The 18,326-nt window shown below is 44.3% G+C and overlaps 1 protein-coding gene across 1 annotated transcript in view; it reads left to right on the top strand.

Moving 5' to 3' along the window:
* ATP10A (ATPase phospholipid transporting 10A (putative)) overlaps nucleotides 1-18,326 on the top strand; it is a 122,615-nt gene that overhangs the window by 70,618 nt on the left and 33,671 nt on the right. Inside the window, exons 4-7 of the mRNA XM_032982462.2 lie at nucleotides 2,822-2,928; nucleotides 3,028-3,159; nucleotides 7,729-7,862; nucleotides 9,399-9,651. Of these exons, the coding sequence (XP_032838353.2) occupies nucleotides 2,822-2,928; nucleotides 3,028-3,159; nucleotides 7,729-7,862; nucleotides 9,399-9,651 (626 nt within the window). The remainder of the gene's footprint in view (nucleotides 1-2,821; nucleotides 2,929-3,027; nucleotides 3,160-7,728; nucleotides 7,863-9,398; nucleotides 9,652-18,326) is intronic.

Genomic DNA, 18,326 nt, shown 5'->3' with positions numbered 1-18,326 from the left:
GAAATCCAGACCTGTATGTCTGTGATTTTTTCTTCCTTTTACCATCAGTGCCCAATTGCCTTACATGTATGTTCTGTTAGTCACTGGGAGTGAGTGCAAACAAGAGGGAAACAGTGAGTTTCCTCCGGCCCCTGCCAGCTTCTTTCTCCCAGATCTTGATTTCATCCATGTTTTCTAAAGGTCTGGTGCACAACAGGTGAGTTGATGGGCTTCATTTGGATACGGAGAAGTAGAAAAGCAGTACCAAACACATACACATGAGTTGTGGTGGGAAGTCTCAGCCTGGGAGCGAGGGCGGTAGATTGAGGTCTCGGCCCCTCCAGGTTAACTTCAGATGTTGCACCATTGCTCCAGAGCCGTTGTGTAAGCTAAGATAGCAAGAACAAATATATAATTGTACAGAACAAATACACAAGTAATTGTACATAAAGGTTGACATGTGCAATATACCTGTCACAGTCCACTCGTACTGTGAAGTGTACAAAACTGATGGAGGCTATAAAATCATAAGCCAGAGCAATTACTTCTTAAGTAGGCTTACGTTTAAAAAGTCCCGTTTATTAACAGAAATCATAACTATCATTTGGAGACTTTATTGGAAATTCAAACTAACATCCTCATGATTTATGAGAAAGGCTAAGGTAGAATTCAACCTTAAAAAGCAGAGGAATGGCAGACTATTGGTAGTAGTGTAATTTCTACAGTATGGAGTCATTCAGAAGTTCCTGCCCACAGTTGAAGCCCAGACGAATTTGGGTAATCCCCCAGCTGGCAGTCAGTGCTCACACCTATTGGCACACTGCGCGAGGGCTCGGGGCAGCCCCCCGAGTTTGAAGCCCCTTTGACTAAAGGGGAGGCAGCGGGCAAAGGTTTGCTGCAGAGGACAGAAGCAAAACTTCTGTTCTTAGATCCAAGGCCGGCAAGGAGGATTGGCCGAGCAGGGGAGGTTGTCTCCTGATGAAAAAAAAAAAAACCAAAAACAAAAACAAAAACAAAACAACAAAAAACCCTTCATTTTTGTATCAGAGTCACAAACTTAATGTTAACTGCTTCTTTCCTTCTCCATTTGTTTCTGGTCTCTAGTCAGATGTTATCACTGCTGCAGCAACCTCATCTGTCAAACCCACCACTTTTTCTCCACCCCTCCAGTGAAAAACTAAGCATACCTGTTGAAACACCAATGCTTTAAATTTATATTTTTGAGCAGGGAGTAGGTATAATATATTATAATGAACCAAAAAGGACTGTGTATAAGTTTCTGCATATATAGACAGATATATTATTTATGGGTATATTCTACTCACTAAGAGCATTGACTAGAGACAACATAGTATAACCAGCATAACAGCATAACCTGCAAGTGGTCCCGCTAGACTGGGGAAGAGTACAAGGATTCACCAGTGTGCACCTTTTCTTCCTGCACATCTCAGGATATTTGATACAGTTCTTCAGGCCTGAGATCCTAGAAGCATGTGCTAAAGCTGGAATTCTGGTCCTCATTTAGAAAAAGAAAAGACTGTAACAGTCAGAGAAAAGCATGAAGGTATAACCCAGGTGTGAAGGCTTAGGAAATAGGAAGCAAATAAAAGGTGTTCCACCTTTTTCTAAAAGGCACAATTTTAAGCCGGCCTGCAGATTTTGGAGGACCCAGGATTTTAAATGCTCAAATCCAGGTAGCCATAAAATTCAACACTGCAACAGCACAATGTTGATCTCAGTATAGCATGTGTGCTTTTCCAGGATTTCTCTTGAACTTCCAACTTTCACTAGTTTTTTGATTGCAGTCCATTTTTTAGACTTTGGAAGTGTGACGGTTTTGGTACTCTGAAAGTGAAGGCAGAACATTTAAACGTTTCAGACTTCGCTTTAATCTTCTGTCAGGCATTGGGATACTGCATTTGATTAAGTTAAAATTTATTCATTGAAAAAAGGTTTTAAATTATTTTTTGGTTTGTCTTTTTTTACCTAATAAAACATTCTAATGCTATTTTTTAGTTGTTATTATTGTTTAGCATTTCCCTGGTGACTCTTAATTCTCATACGGCTGTTTTCTGTATTTGTCAGCTGAAATTTGAGTCAGTCCATACGCAGCAGACAATAAGTTGTAGTGAAAACATTACTTCATTCCATTTGTCTCATTTTGTTGTGCTAGTCAACAAGGGTGCAGGCCATTTTGTCTTTCTTGGAGAGCCAGTGAGACATTTCTGAAGGAAATTTCTCTCGTTTTCACTGACGAACACATGGAATTTTTCTCCTTTCTTTTTCACTGAACTTAACACGTGTTGTCCCTGGCACATCTTCCTTAGTATCACTGCTTCTGAAGCACAGTCCTTCCCCGGTTTCACCGTATTTCTGTCTAGGATTTCTTTGATGAGAACTTGTGAATAGTGGGTTAGTCATGCGCCCTACACTGGTGCTCCCGGGGGGGCTGGATTAACCGTGACTGCACCGTCCGGTCGCAGCGGCACAGAGAGTCCAGGGCGTGCTCAAAGCGTTAGACAGCCTGCACGCCCGCTCGAGATTTGCCCTGCATCTTCGCAGTGAGCGCTTGTCCAGTACGTTTGTATATCCAACAGCAGCTGGTGCTGCTCCAGCTGGACTCTGCATGTCTGGGATTCTTGGGTAGGTGTCCTCAGTTTTCCAGGTCTGCCCGAGAATCTCCCCAGGAAGAAGATCTAAGGAAATATTTCACCATCAGGTTGACAAAACTTCTTAAACTTTGAGGATGTTTCCTGGGCTTGTTACATTACAGAGTAGTATGATTTAACAAGCTGAATGTTGTGACATGCTGTGCTTTGTTCTGGTTTTAAATTTTCCGCAGTGTACATAAAAGTGGAAAAAAGGATGGACTGTTCAAAGAAAATCTTTTGTTACGTGGATGTACCATTAGAAATACAGAAGAGGTTGCAGGAATAGTAATCTATGCAGGTAAATCTGCTTTTCTGTCTGATGAGGCATACTGCCTTTTTATAGTTTCCTTAATAACAAAAATCCGCATGACATCATTTGATGTAATTGCTTCTGCAGGGCATGAGACCAAAGCTTTGTTAAATAATAATGGACCACGTTACAAACGCAGTAAGCTTGAAAGACAGATGAATGCTGATGTCCTTTGGTGCGTCCTCATACTTCTAATCATGTGTCTGTTTTCTGCCATTGGTAAGTGCTCTGTAAATTAGAAACTTAAGTATCAGAATCTCTTGGCTTAGCTTTGTCAAAAACATATGTATCTGCCAAAACATGAAATCCATAAAGCTGCCTCCATACTGTCTAATTTTTGTTGTGTTTTATGTGAAATCAAGATGTCCTGATACACACAAGCTCATCTAAATAGCTTCTTAGTATCAATCAAATAGATATATGCTGTTAGTACCAGTGATCTGAAGTCTTAGATTCTGCTACCCTTGATGATGTCCAAAAACCTCAAGTCCAAAAGTCTGCTTTGTAAGTAGTCCCCTCAGAATTACAGGTGGTAGAGTGTAACGTGCCATTAATCAGTCAACAAAGTAATTTCTGAGCAGGGAATAAGCATAATTAGCACAGTGCTATTCCCAAGTACTAATGATTAAATCAAGGGCACAGTGCACAACATTGAGGCACTGTCCCTAAGGCTGCAGCTTGAACATAGAAGAAATAAATAAAAGGCTAAATCTGCATAAATCCAAGTAGGACACTCTCTAGACCTCGTGGAGTGCTTAAAGGAAGTTCTGAGGTTCAGGTTAATGCTCTTCAGGCTTTTTTCTGTTCGTTTGTGAGAAAGAATTGAGTTTTACATTTGGCAGACAAAATGACTCTTTATACATGGCATATGAATTCCATATCCTTAATGCTCGTGTGTTCTGTAATGTTTGTGTGTGAGTCATATGGCATAAACATCAGAATGTTTCCTAACAACCGTGGTGTAGCTTAATAACAATCTTACGCCATTTTCATACGTCCCTGTGTGCCTTTTTCCAGGTATTGTTAAATGCTGCTTAAAGATGAGTATTGCCAGCTGTGAATCAGCCAGCATGTTTGCTCCCACTGAAGCCAGGGGGGGTTTTCTGTAGTGTCTCAGTGTCGGGCAGCCCCGTCCTCGGGGCTGAGGAGCCGTGGGAGGCTTGGAGGGCGTCCCGGCTGTCCCCTCTGCCGCTGCACCCGAGGTGAACGGAGTCAGGGGAGGCTCCTGGGGTGCAGGAACGGGAGCGGGAGTTGGTGGCAGGCAGTAGCCCCCCCGCAGGCCCTTCCCTTCCCTTCCCTTCCCTTCCCTTCCCTTCCCTTCCCTTCCCTTCCCTTCCCTTCCCTTCCCTTCCCTTCCCTTCCCTTCCCTTCCCTTCCCTTCCCTTCCCTTCCCTTCCCTTCCCTTCCCTTCCCTTCCCTTCCCTTCCCTTCCCTTCCCTTCCCTTCCCTTCCCTTCCCTTCCCTTCCCTTCCCTTCCCTTCCCTTCCCTTCCCTTCCCTTCCCTTCCCTTCCCTTCCCTTCCCTTCCCTTCCCTTCCCTTCCCTTCCCTTCCCTTCCCTTCCCTTCCCTTCCCTTCCCTTCCCTTCCCTTCCCTTCCCTTCCCTTCCCTTCCCTTCCCTTCCCTTCCCTTCCCTTCCCTTCCCTTCCCTTCCCTTCCCTTCCCTTCCCTTCCCTTCCCTTCCCTTCCCTTCCCTTCCCTTCCCTTCCCTTCCCTTCCCTTCCCTTCCCTTCCCTTCCCTTCCCTTCCCTTCCCTTCCCTTCCCTTCCCTTCCCTTCCCTTCCCTCTCCCTTCCCTTCCCTTCCCTTCCCTTCCCTTCCCTTCCCTTCCCTTCCCTTCCCTTCCTTCCCTTCCCTTCCCTTCCCTTCCCTTCCCTTCCCTTCCCTTCCCTTCCCTTCCCTTCCCTTCCCTTCCCTTCCCTTCCCTTCCCTTCCCTTCCCTTCCCTTCCCTTCCCTTCCCTTCCCTTCCCTTCCCTTCCCTTCCCTTCCCTTCCCTTCCCTTCCCTTCCCTTCCCTCCCTTCCCTTCCCTTCCCTTCCCTTCCTTCCCTTCCCTTCCCTTCCCTTCCCTTCCCTTCCCTTCCCTTCCCTTCCCTTCCCTTCCCTTCCCTTCCCTTCCCTTCCCTTCCCTTCCCTTCCCTTCCCTTCCCTTCCCTTCCCTTCCCTTCCCTTCCCTTCCCTTCCCTTCCCTTCCCTTCCCTTCCCTTCCCTTCCCTTCCCTTCCCTTCCCTTCCCTTCCCTTCCCTTCCCTTCCCTTCCCTTCCCTTCCCTTCCCTTCCCTTCCCTTCCCTTCCCTTCCCTTCCTTCCCTTCCCTTCCCTTCCCTTCCCTTCCCTTCCCTTCCCTTCCCTTCCCTTCCCTTCCCTTCCCTTCCCTTCCCTTCCCTTCCCTTCCCTTCCCTTCCCTTCCCTTCCCTTCCCTTCCCTTCCCTTCCCTTCCCTTCCCTTCCCTTCCCTTCCCTTCCCTTCCCTTCCCTTCCCTTCCCTTCCCTCTCCCCTTCCCTTCCCTTCCCTTCCCTTCCCTTCCCTTCCCTTCCCTTCCCTTCCCTTCCCTTCCCTTCCCTTCCCTTCCCTTCCCTTCCCTTCCCTTCCCTTCCCTTCCCTTCCCTTCCCTTCCCTTCCCTTCCCTTCCCTTCCCTTCCCTCTCCCCTTCCCTTCCCTTCCCTTCCCTTCCCTTCCCTTCCCTTCCCTTCCCTTCCCTTCCCTTCCCTTCCCTTCCCTTCCCTTCCCTTCCCTTCCCTTCCCTTCCCTTCCCTTCCCTTCCCTTCCCTTCCCTTCCCTTCCCTTCCCTTCCCTTCCCTTCCCTTCCCTTCCCTTCCCTTCCCTTCCCTTCCCTCTCCCTTCCCTTCCCTTCCCTTCCCTTCCCTTCCCTTCCCTTCCCTTCCCTTCCCTTCCCTTCCCTTCCCTTCCCTTCCCTTCCCTTCCCTTCCCTTCCCTTCCCTTCCCTTCCCTTCCCTTCCCTTCCCTTCCCTCTCCCCTTCCCTTCCCTTCCCTCCCCTCCCCTCCCCTTCCCTTCCCTTCCCTTCGGCAGCAGGGGGACAGGGCAGGCTGCTGGGGCTGGTAGCAACCAGAAACGGGAAGGGATTTGTGGGAGCCCCTGGAAACCAGAGGTGCCTGGCACTTCAAGACGCGCAGAGCCGTGTCCTGTAAGAGTGAGGCAATTTTTGTGCTTTCGGTCAAGAAGGTGGAAGTGGGGGTACAACACTTAGCTAATTCGTCGGAAAATCTCAGTCAGGATATTCATAAAACTAGTCCCGGTGTAGGTCATTCTGGGTGTGGGGCTTCCAGTTTTTGCCCTCAAGAGTAGGTATCAATAAAGACAGCGGTATGGCGATACGCTCCTGTTGGCTGAACAGGGACAACATAATTTGCTCACTTGGCTTAAGTGTGGTTTTTTCAATGCTGCGCGTATGTATCAAGACGTGAATGACCTTGTCAGATGTGGCTTACGAAAGATTAAAGTAGGCCTTTGTCCTTTTTTTCTCATTTCTAACATACAGTGAAGATAGTCTGAATGCTTCTTATCACGGGGGAATTCACCCTTGTTTTGAACCTTAAAAACATCGGGCACGTGTTCAGGTCTGGGGCCCCCGGCGTAAGAAAGACCCGGAGCTGCTCAAGCGGGGCCAGAGGAGCCACGGAGATGCTGGGGGGGCTGGAGCAGCTCCCCTGGGGGGCCGGGCTGAGAGAGTTGGGGGGGTTCAGCCTGGAGAAGAGAAGGCTCCGGGGGGACCTTCGAGCGGCCTCCCAGGGCTTAAAGGGGGGACAGGGGAGGTGGGGAGGGACTCTGGGTCAGGGGGTGGGGATGGGACCAGGGGGGACAGTTTTAAGCTGAAAGAGGGGAGATTTAGGTTAGATTTAAGGCAGAAATTGTTCTCTGTTTGGGGGGTGAGGCGCTGGCCCCGGGTGCCCAGAGCAGCTGTGGGTGCCCCCTCCCTGGAAGGGTTCAAGGCCAGGTTGGACGGGGCTGGGAGCCCCCTGGGCTGGGGGAAGGGGGCCCTGCCCGGGGCAGGGGGGCTGGAGCTGGGGGGGCTTTAAGGTCCCTTCCAACCCAAACCAGTCTGGGATTCTGTGATTCTATTACACCATTTTAGGTCTTTTAGGACTGCAAATCCTAGCGCTGTACTTAAAAAGGCAACTTTCTGTCTCTTTAACAAGAACGTCATTTTCCCAAAATAATAACAAACTTATCTTTATTTAGTTATCAGCATGATCAATTAAAAAAACATTTTGAGCAAGGCTTAGAATTTCTTCTGTTCTTAGTTCCTCGGCTCCTATGCTGTTGGCTCTGTTGATACTGTTATTTCATTACTTCTGTGGACACAGTGGGTAAGATTCACACAGTGACATTAAAGTCTCTTCTGACTCTATCAAGCTGAAACTAGTTCAGTGATAGCTGGCTAGTGATATACCTAGTGCAGTCAGTGGAGTTCCTTCATTTTAACACATCGAATATCACTGAAATTATTCATTCTGCAGAAGTTCTGTTTTCTCTGCTGATTACAGAAAGAGCCTAAACTACTAATTTAGCCCAGCCAGCTCACTTTAGTTGGATGAAGTTATGTGAAATGACCCTTGCATGCTGTACTTAAGGCCAGACAAACCCCTTTCTCAAACCCCAAATCCCAGGGCTGAAAAAAAAAAATTGGTTTGGGGCCTTTTTCAAGTGTCAGGCAGAATACTTGAAGACAAATGCCACTTTCCTACGTAACTCAACTCTGAGAATAAATTCATACCATGAGCATTTTTCCTTGCAGTTAATTTGCATTTTTCTCTCTTTCAACTCTTCTGCAGGTCACGGCCTATGGGTATGGCAATATGGTGAGAAGAAGAAACCAATTTTTGATGTTCCAGGGCCTGATGGCAAATATTTGTCTCCTGTTTTAGCTTCAGTGTATTTATTTCTGACAGTGATCATAGTCTTCCAGGTAATCAAATTGTACATGCTGTCACCTCTGTTCATAGTTTGTTGTAATAAAGCTATAAATGTGCGGTATGTGTAGTACCCCTTCTACTACGAAGTCATGTCAGAGGATAATCCAGCACTAAACAGAAGTACATTTAGTCACTTTAAATTTTAACTATAGGGTATGTGATTATATATAACCAGAAAGCTAAATTAAATGAAAGTGGTCTGCCCAATGGTAAATAGATGATAACTTCCCTGAAAAATAAACAAACTGATGCACACAGTAAGCTGTCAGAGCTCCCTTGGCATTGGAGAAGGTAATTCTCTGAGAACCTTCTCCCAAAGACTCGGGTATTTTATTTTATTTTATTTTATTTTATTTTATTTTATTTTATTTTATTTTATTTTATTTTATTTTATTTTATTTTATTTTATTTTATTTTATTTTATTTTATTTTATTTTATTTTATTTTATTTTATTGTACTTTTAAACAAGTAGGAAGAGATAGGATGCAATGGGCCCTGCTGGGAGAAAACGAGCTTTGTGCTTCATACGCACCAAGTGTGGAACACCACCTCAAAGGCTGTGGGTGTGCCTTTGGGTGGTGTGCTCCTATGAACATAAGTTGTATACTTCATTAACTGCTTTCCAAAGATGCTACTCTTAACAACTCCGTATCTCAGCTAGATAACAAACTCTGGTAAAAGTTTTTTGGTCCTGAAGAGAGATGAAAAAGGATGTTAAATTACTTTCTACTCTGAGGTATTGGTTATGATACTGGTTAAAAAAAAATCACCAACCTTTACCTGTAGTTTTTGTTTAAATAACCACATTTGACTCTTACATACATGCTGTAATTTACCCCTCAGATCTAACTCAGCAAGCTAAATAATATATACAGTCAGGGATTTCTGTCCTAAAAAATATCTGCAGAGAAAAACTCAGGTACAAGTTAGGTATTTTATGGAGTTTCACAATCATCAAGAAACAATTGAAAATCTTTTCTGGAGAAACTTCTCGCATCTCTTTCTTCAGCAATTAGAAAATGTGTTCTTCATTCCAGTAATCTGCGGTGCAACATCCAAGGCCAGAAAGATTGCTCCTGCTGAGAGGTTAACACTTCTCATTTTCTTTCTCATATTCCTGCAAAGTGAATTTGTAAACAGTCTATTATTTGTGCAGAATAAATTTATCCCATTTTTTCACATTTACAGGACTCTGGCTGTACTGTCTTGTTTTGGGTTATTTTTTTTCCATTTCCTTTCCCGGCTAGTTTCAGGCTCACTTTGTTAGCCTGACAAAGAGTTGCTTCTGTCCAAGTTTTGCTAATCACCCCTCTAGCCATAATGGTGCATTTCAGTGTACAGTTCACCGTAGGTTTTCCTCATCTTAACACAGTAAATAGACTCTTTTCAAACGTGATAATAGCTTTACAGTAGATGCTTAAAGTACATAGCCTCTTTATGTTCTAGCACCAAGTTAACAAGATTTTACTAGTTCATTGTATGCTTGCTTCTGTTTTCTCCTATTTCTCTTTATTTTTGTGTATTTTAGGTTATGATTCCAATTTCTTTGTATGTATCCATTGAAATAGTTAAAATCTGCCAAGTATACTTTATTCATCAAGACAAAGATTTGTATGATGAAGAAACAGACTCTCAACTGCAGTGCCGAGCCTTAAATATCACAGAAGACTTAGGTCAGGTGCAGTTTATCTTTTCAGACAAGACGGGGACACTTACTGAAAACAAGATGGTTTTCCGAAGGTGCACCGTTTCTGGAATTGAGTATTCCCATGATGACAACGGTGAGCTCATGGTCTTCTTTCCTTTCTAACAGTTGTACTTTGGGTAAGCTGAAGTAGATATAAAAATGACTGTAGTCTTAAATCAAAAGGAAAAGCAAAATAAATTGCATGTATCCACCCAGCAAACTCTGTGACAGCTGTTTTCGGATTAGTGTAATTTGATGGCTGCGTTCCGCTAGCAATGACATCCTTATCAAGGCAATTAAAGCTTCTGGCTTTATCTCCTGGTATGGCAGAGCGCTTGAGCACATGTCTAATTTGAGTAAATTGGAAAGTGCAGGTGCTATCACAATTGTTTGGTGTGATTGAAGTATACTATGTAAAGTATCACTTTCAAGCATACAGCCAGATTAGTGTCTGATTGAATACCTGGCATGAAATTAGCCTTTTGTGCTGGGAAATAACTGTAAACAAAGCTGCTGGGTTTCATGTTGACAAGAAACATAATCTGATCTAATAGCATATTTTATGTTACCTGTGTCAGAATCTTTTCAGTGCTCCTGTGTGACTGGTGTCTGTGTTAAGGTATCTTCACCTCTGTATAAACACTGCAGCTGAGAGCATATCCTCAAGTATCAGGTTCTTGAAACACTGAAAAGGCGCTCTGTCACAAGGAAATGTGAGGGTTGTCATCCCCGTGTCATCTCATCACCCTTTTAAAATTATGAAGCGATTTCCTGGTTTGTGACTTGTTTGTAACTTGTTGTACTTTCCTCTAACATCTTGTCGTTATCGGTTTTGACATAACAGATTTTGACTCTTCAAATCATACTCTGTCTGTATGCAGGAAAACATAGCTACAGTATTGCGTTCCTATTTGCAAAAAGTAAGTTTCTTAACCTACATAACATACCAAACTCACTGATTAGAAAGTTTTCTCAAACACCATAACAGTTCAGCTTATAAATAAGATACAGAATAAGAGGAATAATCAAAACAGACTGGAAATTCTAAAACATGACTTAGAGAGTTCATAATATTCCAAATTGGTAAAAAGATATTTTGAAGGTTGGGATCATGCAGGGATTGTCCTTTTTTCTCCCACTTCAAAGCAGTACTGAGACCTTACATTTAAGGCACTCTCTTCCAAGAAACTAGGTGTTTGGGTAGTGTTACTATCCCAGTGTCACAGAAAGAAGAAGTTAAAAAGGGAGAAGCTGTGACTTCCTGCCTCTCTACTGTAGGTAAAAAAGAGAGTAGTATTAGAATTAAGAGTATGTTTCTGGACTCCTAATTTTGCTTGTGACACTCCAATTATTCATTCCTTATTTCCTCTTCCTTGCCATTGATTGTCTGCTTGTTTATGCTCATTTCAGAGCGTACTCTGTTCCGTGCAGGAATGATGATGGTACTGCCAACTAAAACAGTGCAGAAAAGGTATTTTTATGAGCTCAGTATCATCAGCTGATATGTAGGCTGACCTCAGGCTCTTGAATTTGAATATTGAGTTTCAGATAATTTTTCTTGGAATATAATGTATTTAACAGAAATCTAAGTTTGTGCCTGCTTTCCTCTTACGATTTCAGATTACAATATAAATGTTAATGAAAGCAGAGTGAGTTCACTACAAACAGAGGTGTCAAATAAATATGGAAAATAAACTGATTCTTTTTTCAGTCATTCTTTTCACGTATGGCTATGTTTGGGCTTTCTTGTTACTCCAGTTAGTATAAAATTTCTGACAAATACAATTTTTAAATTGACACAGAATTTATGCCCAGTGTTTTATACACAGTATTTTATTCTCTTTTTTTGCCTCCTTTACAGAAAATAGGTCTTCTCTGTCATTCTGTATATAAATGATGATCATTTCTCTTGATTTTGTTCCCTATAATCAGGATTAATAACATAATAAAACCTGTTCTTCATTCAAGTCTTTTGTTAGCTCTGTGCTCTGATTGTCTAACCATCTCTTATCTTTCCTGCTGCTGAAACCGTTCCGTTTAGATACGGTAAAATGTCTGTCCAGCTCTTTCTGGTTTTAGGGAGCGCGTCAACAACATTTCATTGCTGCATGGTTACTTGCAGATGATTTGTCAGCCACTTTGCTATATCTTATACCAGAGTATCTGAATTCCCCTTGGAGGTTTTGGGGCATCTGTGATTACTGATGCCATCCTGCTCTGCACCTCGGGTTTTGCTGAAAATTTCATGAATAAGAAAATTCCAAAATCTTTCACGTGGCGAGTGATCTGAGACTGCCATATATGCAGGCAAACCACGTGAAATGAAATGCATCTGCCTTTTCTTATCTGTTTCAAAGATGATCTGTGTCTTTCTTATCTGAGTAATTTTTCAGGCGTAGTGGTTTGTTACTTGGAGTCAAACTCTGCGTAGTAGTTTAGATGAAGAAATGAGTTTAAAATTGTTGTACGCAGGTCAAGATTCAAAAGCTGTGAAGGTAACAGCTCATTTTCTACTGTAAAAGCAGATAGCTCAGGGTGGAAATATCCTTGTTCTGAGCTCTTTGGCCTAAGTTTGGTATTCTCCTGCGGCTGGGTAGCAGTCTCTGTTATTCCAGTTGCTTGACCCTTCTCATGATAAGATCCTGATTTCAGTTATGGATAGTTTTACAAAACTTAAACTATTTGATTCAAGTTTTCCATGCCAGATGTTTGCCTCGGGCAGGAATTCTGGGGGAGAAACTTCAGTCAGAACAGCTCCATTCAGCCACATCCAAGAACAAGGCTAAGACGTAACGCACTTTTTTCCCATGCTAAGAAGTTCTGGCAGATTTTCCTCTGAAGTCATCTAGAGGCCCTGTATTCTGGGGCTGGGCCATGCACACACACAGGGGGGACGTTAGGCCTACAGTGGCGGATTGAGGTCTGAAAATTCCTCACTTTGGAACCTCGATTTTCTGCTGAAGTATTTTTTTCTGCACAGTCTAGGACTGCCGCATATCTGTTAATTACTCAACCAACAGATTGTGCGTAGCCTTCACAAACTTTCCCTAGGCTGCATTATAAACTTTTCTCCCTAAAATTTGTTCACAGTTATGAGCAGCTACCCTATTCTTTCCTGTTCTACAGGGATTGTTGTGCTGCGTTTGTTCAGCATCGGATCGAAGTTCCTTCCTCTACTGCGCTAAGCAATGCGCATGACTTTCCTTATGTGTAGCTCTTTCCCCTTTTTCCTCCCCTTACGCATGCCGTGCACAGTCTGTTTGGGTTTGGGGGCTCCTTAAAAGGCGTGCGCTGTGCTGTGTTGGGTTTGGCATATTTGAGGTGCCATGTCTTTTTCTTGAGCGGTTGGAGCGACCTCATTGTCTTTGGAAAAGTGTCCCACAAAGCCGCGTAAATTCCCCATGTGAAAGGTGAACGTTATGATTACAAAGGAGAGTTCTGTTTTGCATCAGACGTGAACATGTTAATCATGGTTTTCATCACTGAGGCTTAGGTGGACCTTAGGCAGGGTTGAGGCGATTACATGCTTCTAAGATAAAAACCGAAACCCTGACCAAGACTTAATACTTTTTTAGGTAGTATAGGGAGCAAGGGGCAGTTTTCTTGAATTTGCTGAAGAAAACCCTTAACCTTTTCCTCCAGAATTCTCTGTTAGCTCCTAGTTTCTCGTGAGGCTGATGGCGCTTCACCGCGGAGTATTGCATTGTTTTAGTCTAGAGAAGAGGTGACAAAAACATGAATAATGGAGGCCAGTAAATTGCACCATCATGGGACTGAATCTCTTGGCCAACTGGAGATAGTACAAAGTATTACTCGTGGGTACTGCTGTGTGAGAGCTTAGCACCGAAGGGGGATCCAGGAACACTTGTGAAGGCTGTGAGAGAAAGTGTGAGTGTGGCTCATCAAGAGTTCCATGATGCAAGCTCTATCAAATATACATCATTGTTGAGGTCTCCTATAATATTTTGGTTATGGATTACGCACTGATCGGGATCAAACTACGAGATTTGCACTGGCCATTTGGGCCCTGTAGAGGCTGTGTTGGTAGGGATAGGATTCTTATTACCTAATTTTAGATATTTGTATGGAAGAGAGTCATCTAGTGACTTTACATTTACTGGAAAAATTTAAGCATTTGTGGGAAGTAATTCATCAGACCTGTTTTAAACATTTACATTTAATGTTGAAGATGTGCCTACTTCTCTATGGTTTAGAATTCTAAATGCGGGTGAAGAGAATTCCCACCTCACATCCGTGTGACCTGCGCTCTTAAATCTGTTCTGTTGTCTCCTTCAAAGGTTCATCTTGTTTTGCAGAGTATTAATCCAGGATCAGGGTATGTCATGGACCACTCCAAGTAGAAGAATGATTGTCCCATTCATAAATGTCCTGGGCATTTATGGAATGCCCATTGGCACTATACTCGAGTTAAATCCGAGAATTATCCTTCCAGTCAGTATCTCCTCCTAGCCCAAAAGAACGTTAGCACCAAAAAACCTGAAATTGTTTCCCTCTGTGTAAAATTACATTGCCATGCCATAGATCTTCCCTTCAGGCTAGTAGCCAGCTTCTAATAATTCTTGGAACTGGTCATGCCCCAAGCCTGTCTGCTAATCCCAGAGATAGCGGATGCCCCAAAGCTGACTGTGCTTCTGGAAGTCATTGTGTGATTTAGCTGCAACCACAAGTTACTCTTGGCCTGACGTTTGTCCTAGTTGTTTTCCAAATGCTGAACTAATTTCACTCTTGCCTATGAGGCGTGATCTCTGGGTTTTGAGTTTTAGTTTAGTGTGGAACTTTTGACAAAACACGAGTTGAATCTCCATGAATGCAACCACACAAATCTGAAAAATCTGAATTTTTCATTCTTTGTATTCCTCCCCCTTCCTTCCAATGTCTGTGAAGAAACCCCTAGACAACATAAGAATAAGAGAAGTTTATGGGGGTGAAGGCAGATGAGGAAAACCTCAGTGATTTTCTCTTGCCTCGCAAAATGTCTGAATCACTAAATCTGAAAAAGAAGGAGTTCCTTTCTGCTTTCTATTTTTTCTTGCTGAAGACTGGCCAGCAAATACTTTTCATAGGAAAGTGCATTGTATTAAAAAAACCTCTTGCTTAGTTTGCGGGGCTGTTTTGTAGAGGAACTTTCTTACTCTTTTTCCATGTAGTCAAGAGAACATAGACTGCACATTCCAGCCAGGTTGGAGAATTGAATTTACTATTTAAAAAAAAAAAAAAAAAAAAAAGGCATAAAAATCAGTAAAACCTTTTCCATAAATGCAGCTGTTGCTTCTAAAGGGACTTCTCATCTCCTGCCTTTACAGTTTGACGATCTTCAGAAATCAGGATGGTCCATTTAGGCCTTTCCCAGGAAGATCAAAACCTTTAGCAGAACTGGGTGCTTCAGACACTCCGTGTGGCTTGTTTGTAGTTTCTTTTTGTTATTACTTTTTGAAAAAATGTAATTGGTAACTGAGGAGAGAACCAGTGCCAGTGGATGTAGAACTCGGTACATTGGGAGTGCCCCATTTTAAATCCTATAGAAGACAGAATAACTCATATTTACAGACAGGTAATACTTTTTTTTCTAAGCATATACCTACACTCACAATTGCTCTGGAAAATCGCCAGAAAAGTAGGAATGATCTCCATTTCTAAGTGGTGTAAAGAGCTCTTAATGAAGGACTTCAGGTGATTCATTGTAAGCCCCTGGGGATGCCAGGAGGGGAGAGGAAGGGAAATCTTGGTATTTTCTAATCTCAAGGCTTGTCCTTATGGGGAAGTTCCTGCAAAGTAAATTAAGATTGTGTTGGCACACTTGTACAAATTTATAGCTTGCTAGCTGCTCAACTAATTCTTTATGTAGACACTAGAGTGCACTTCAAAGTGAAATAAGCTTGAATTCATAAAATAATAAGGAAGTAGGGTGGTGTGGTGGTGTGAGTAAGTACTGCACATCTAGATTTACTTTGTGATAGTTCAGTAACAGCCTTATTCAGTGGTTTGGGGGAAAATGGAATTATCCCATTGTGAAGTGAGGGCCCATGCGCTGACAGCTGAATTATTCTGGTTTGAGGGGCCTGCAGTTTTATTCTGCTTGAAGGGAAGTTCTTTAGAGTTGCCTGATCCCGCTTTTCGAGTTAGTGGAACATCTAGCTGTGTGTCAGCAGCATGTCTGTCAGCCTGCAAAATGGATGCCTCGTCGTAGAACATAGATAGGGTAAAAGGTAAAACAAAAATAAGCAAAACCGAAAAAAAAAAATAAATAAAAGGGGTTTTAAAATACAGTAATGTCTCTTCAAATACTTAGTATCTACTACAGGAGTTTTATTTCTAGCTTACTGTTGTGTTCTGAAGGATAGAAGAGAGTTCATGGAATAAGTAGTAATTATTGTTTCTTCATTGTGCAATAAATATAAAATGAACTGGAAGACAGTGAAATTTGACTTTCATGAATTACATGGCGGCGTTTCTCAAGGTTGTTTGTGTCTTCGCCCTTAATAAAAACTCTCTATCAGACAAAAGATCAAGGCCATCAATTTTCAGTGCTGAAACTGAAAAGCATCCCACAGCCACGTCTTTCAGGTTCTAATGTTCACAGGAAAAGGTTCTGCGTGGGAGGGGGCTGAGTGGGTGGAGAGAACAGAGTGTTCCCGAGGAAGCGCGCTGTGCGGCGCTGAGGCACTGTGAACCCTGGCCGTAACGTAGCGATTGACGCGCGTTTCATTAGTGCTTCAACATTCTTAATTCTTGCCGCGTACTACGTAGGACTGCACCTGGGAAAATGTTGAAAGGTGCTAAGGCCTGTTTTTTATTATCAAGCTTGCCTCGGTATAAACAGAAATAACACCCTTTGTATCAAAAGAATTACATTGGGCTTGGTTAAATGAGATTCTAGTTTTGTATCTACTTTCCCTTTTCCTCTTTTTTCTCAGTGGCAGGAACAATTAAATGAATGTGCTACAGTGAAAGCCTGTATAGGCAGCAAGAGATAGCTAATATTACATAGAGTAGGAAGAACCATGCTGTTGATATAATACTAATAAATAAGCAGAGCGCTGCATTAGGAAGCAGCTTTTGCTGTGTTGAATAAACAAAATAATTTTAGATGTAAGAAAGAAGGAAGAGCAATGAGAGATGCAGTATGCAAGCATAGCTGTATTGTGCATTAAATGCATTCTCTGCTTAACCATAGAGTTTTCATACATAGAATAAAATGATAATCAGTTCAGGGTCTTTGGAGTCACGTATTTCAAGATGTATTTTTAGAACAGAAGCTTAAATTAAGTATGATTATTTAAGAAAAAGTGTCCTTTTAAAAAAAAAAAAACCTCTGCTCAGAAGGGAGTTGGACCAACTGGGTAGCACATTTTGCAAAGCTGAAAAGAATAATTGTAGCCAGTCCTTCCCCTGTCAAGGAATATCACCTGCTAGGAGAAGAAGCGCAGCATTCTGTCAGTCTGCCATTCACTGCCCAAAGCCACAGCGCGGCGGATTTTCCCTGTGGCAAATGCAAGTGACTGTCCACACGTCACGCTAACGCTCCTTGAGACTGGGTTTGCTGCTGAGGGCTTTAGTGAAGATGAGGCACAAAAATGTGCTTCTTATGATCGATTTAAGTCTTGACTGTTGGTAAAATACAGCAAACCTTACTGGTGTGTCATTTCGAGCAATGCTTTTTCGACCTGGGGTTTGCATCACGTAACTAGGGGCCTGCAGGAGGTAACTGAGGCAGAGCTTGCACGGTCAGGCTGGGCACTGCCCTCCACAGGCCTCATCCCAGAATGTGCCCCCATCATCCCTCCCCAGATGGGCCCCCACCCCATCATCCCTCCCCAGATGGGCCCCCCACCCCATCATCCCTCCCCAGATGGGCCCCCACCCCATCATACCTCCCCAGATGGGCCCCCACCCCATCATATCTCCCCCGATGTGCCCCCCACCCCATCATCCCTCCCCAGATGTGCCCCCACCCCATCATTCCTCCCCAGATGGGCCCCCACCCCATCATCCCTCCCCAGATGGGCCCCCACCCCATCATCCCTCCCCAGATGTGCCCCCCACCCCATCATCCCTCCCCAGATGGGCCCCCACCCCATCATACCTCCCCAGATGGGCCCCCACCCCATCATATCTCCCCCGATGTGCCCCCCACCCCATCATCCCTCCCCAGATGTGCCCCCACCCCATCATTCCTCCCCAGATGGGCCCCCACCCCATCATCCCTCCCCAGATGGGCCCCCACCCCATCATCCCTCCCCAGATGTGCCCCCCACCCCATCATCCCTCCCCAGATGGGCCCCCACCCCATCATACCTCCCCAGATGGGCCCCCACCCCATCATATCTCCCCCGATGTGCCCCCCACCCCATCATCCCTCCCCAGATGTGCCCCCACCCCATCATTCCTCCCCAGATGGGCCCCCACCCCATCATCCCTCCCCAGATGGGCCCCCACCCCATCATCCCTCCCCAGATGTGCCCCCACCCCATCATACCTCCCCAGATGGGCCCCCACCCCATCATCCCTCCCCAGATGTGCCCCCCACCCCATCATCCCTCCCCAGATGTGCCCCCACCCCATCATCCCTCCCCAGATGGGCCCCCCACCCCATCATACCCCCCAGATGTGCCCCCCACCCCATCATCCCTCCCCAGACGGGCCCCCACCCCATCATCCCTCCCCAGATGTGCCCCCACCCCATCATCCCTCCCCAGATGGGCCCCCACCCCATCATACCCCCCAGATGTGCCCCCCACCCCATCATCC

The sequence above is a fragment of the Tyto alba genome, unplaced genomic scaffold (genome assembly GCF_018691265.1).
Source record: "Tyto alba isolate M040663 unplaced genomic scaffold, T.alba_DEE_v4.0 Super-Scaffold_14, whole genome shotgun sequence".
Classification (NCBI taxonomy): domain Eukaryota; kingdom Metazoa; phylum Chordata; class Aves; order Strigiformes; family Tytonidae; genus Tyto; species Tyto alba.
The sequence above is the reverse complement of the archived record's forward strand: the minus strand, read 5'-3'. Positions and strand labels throughout refer to the sequence as shown.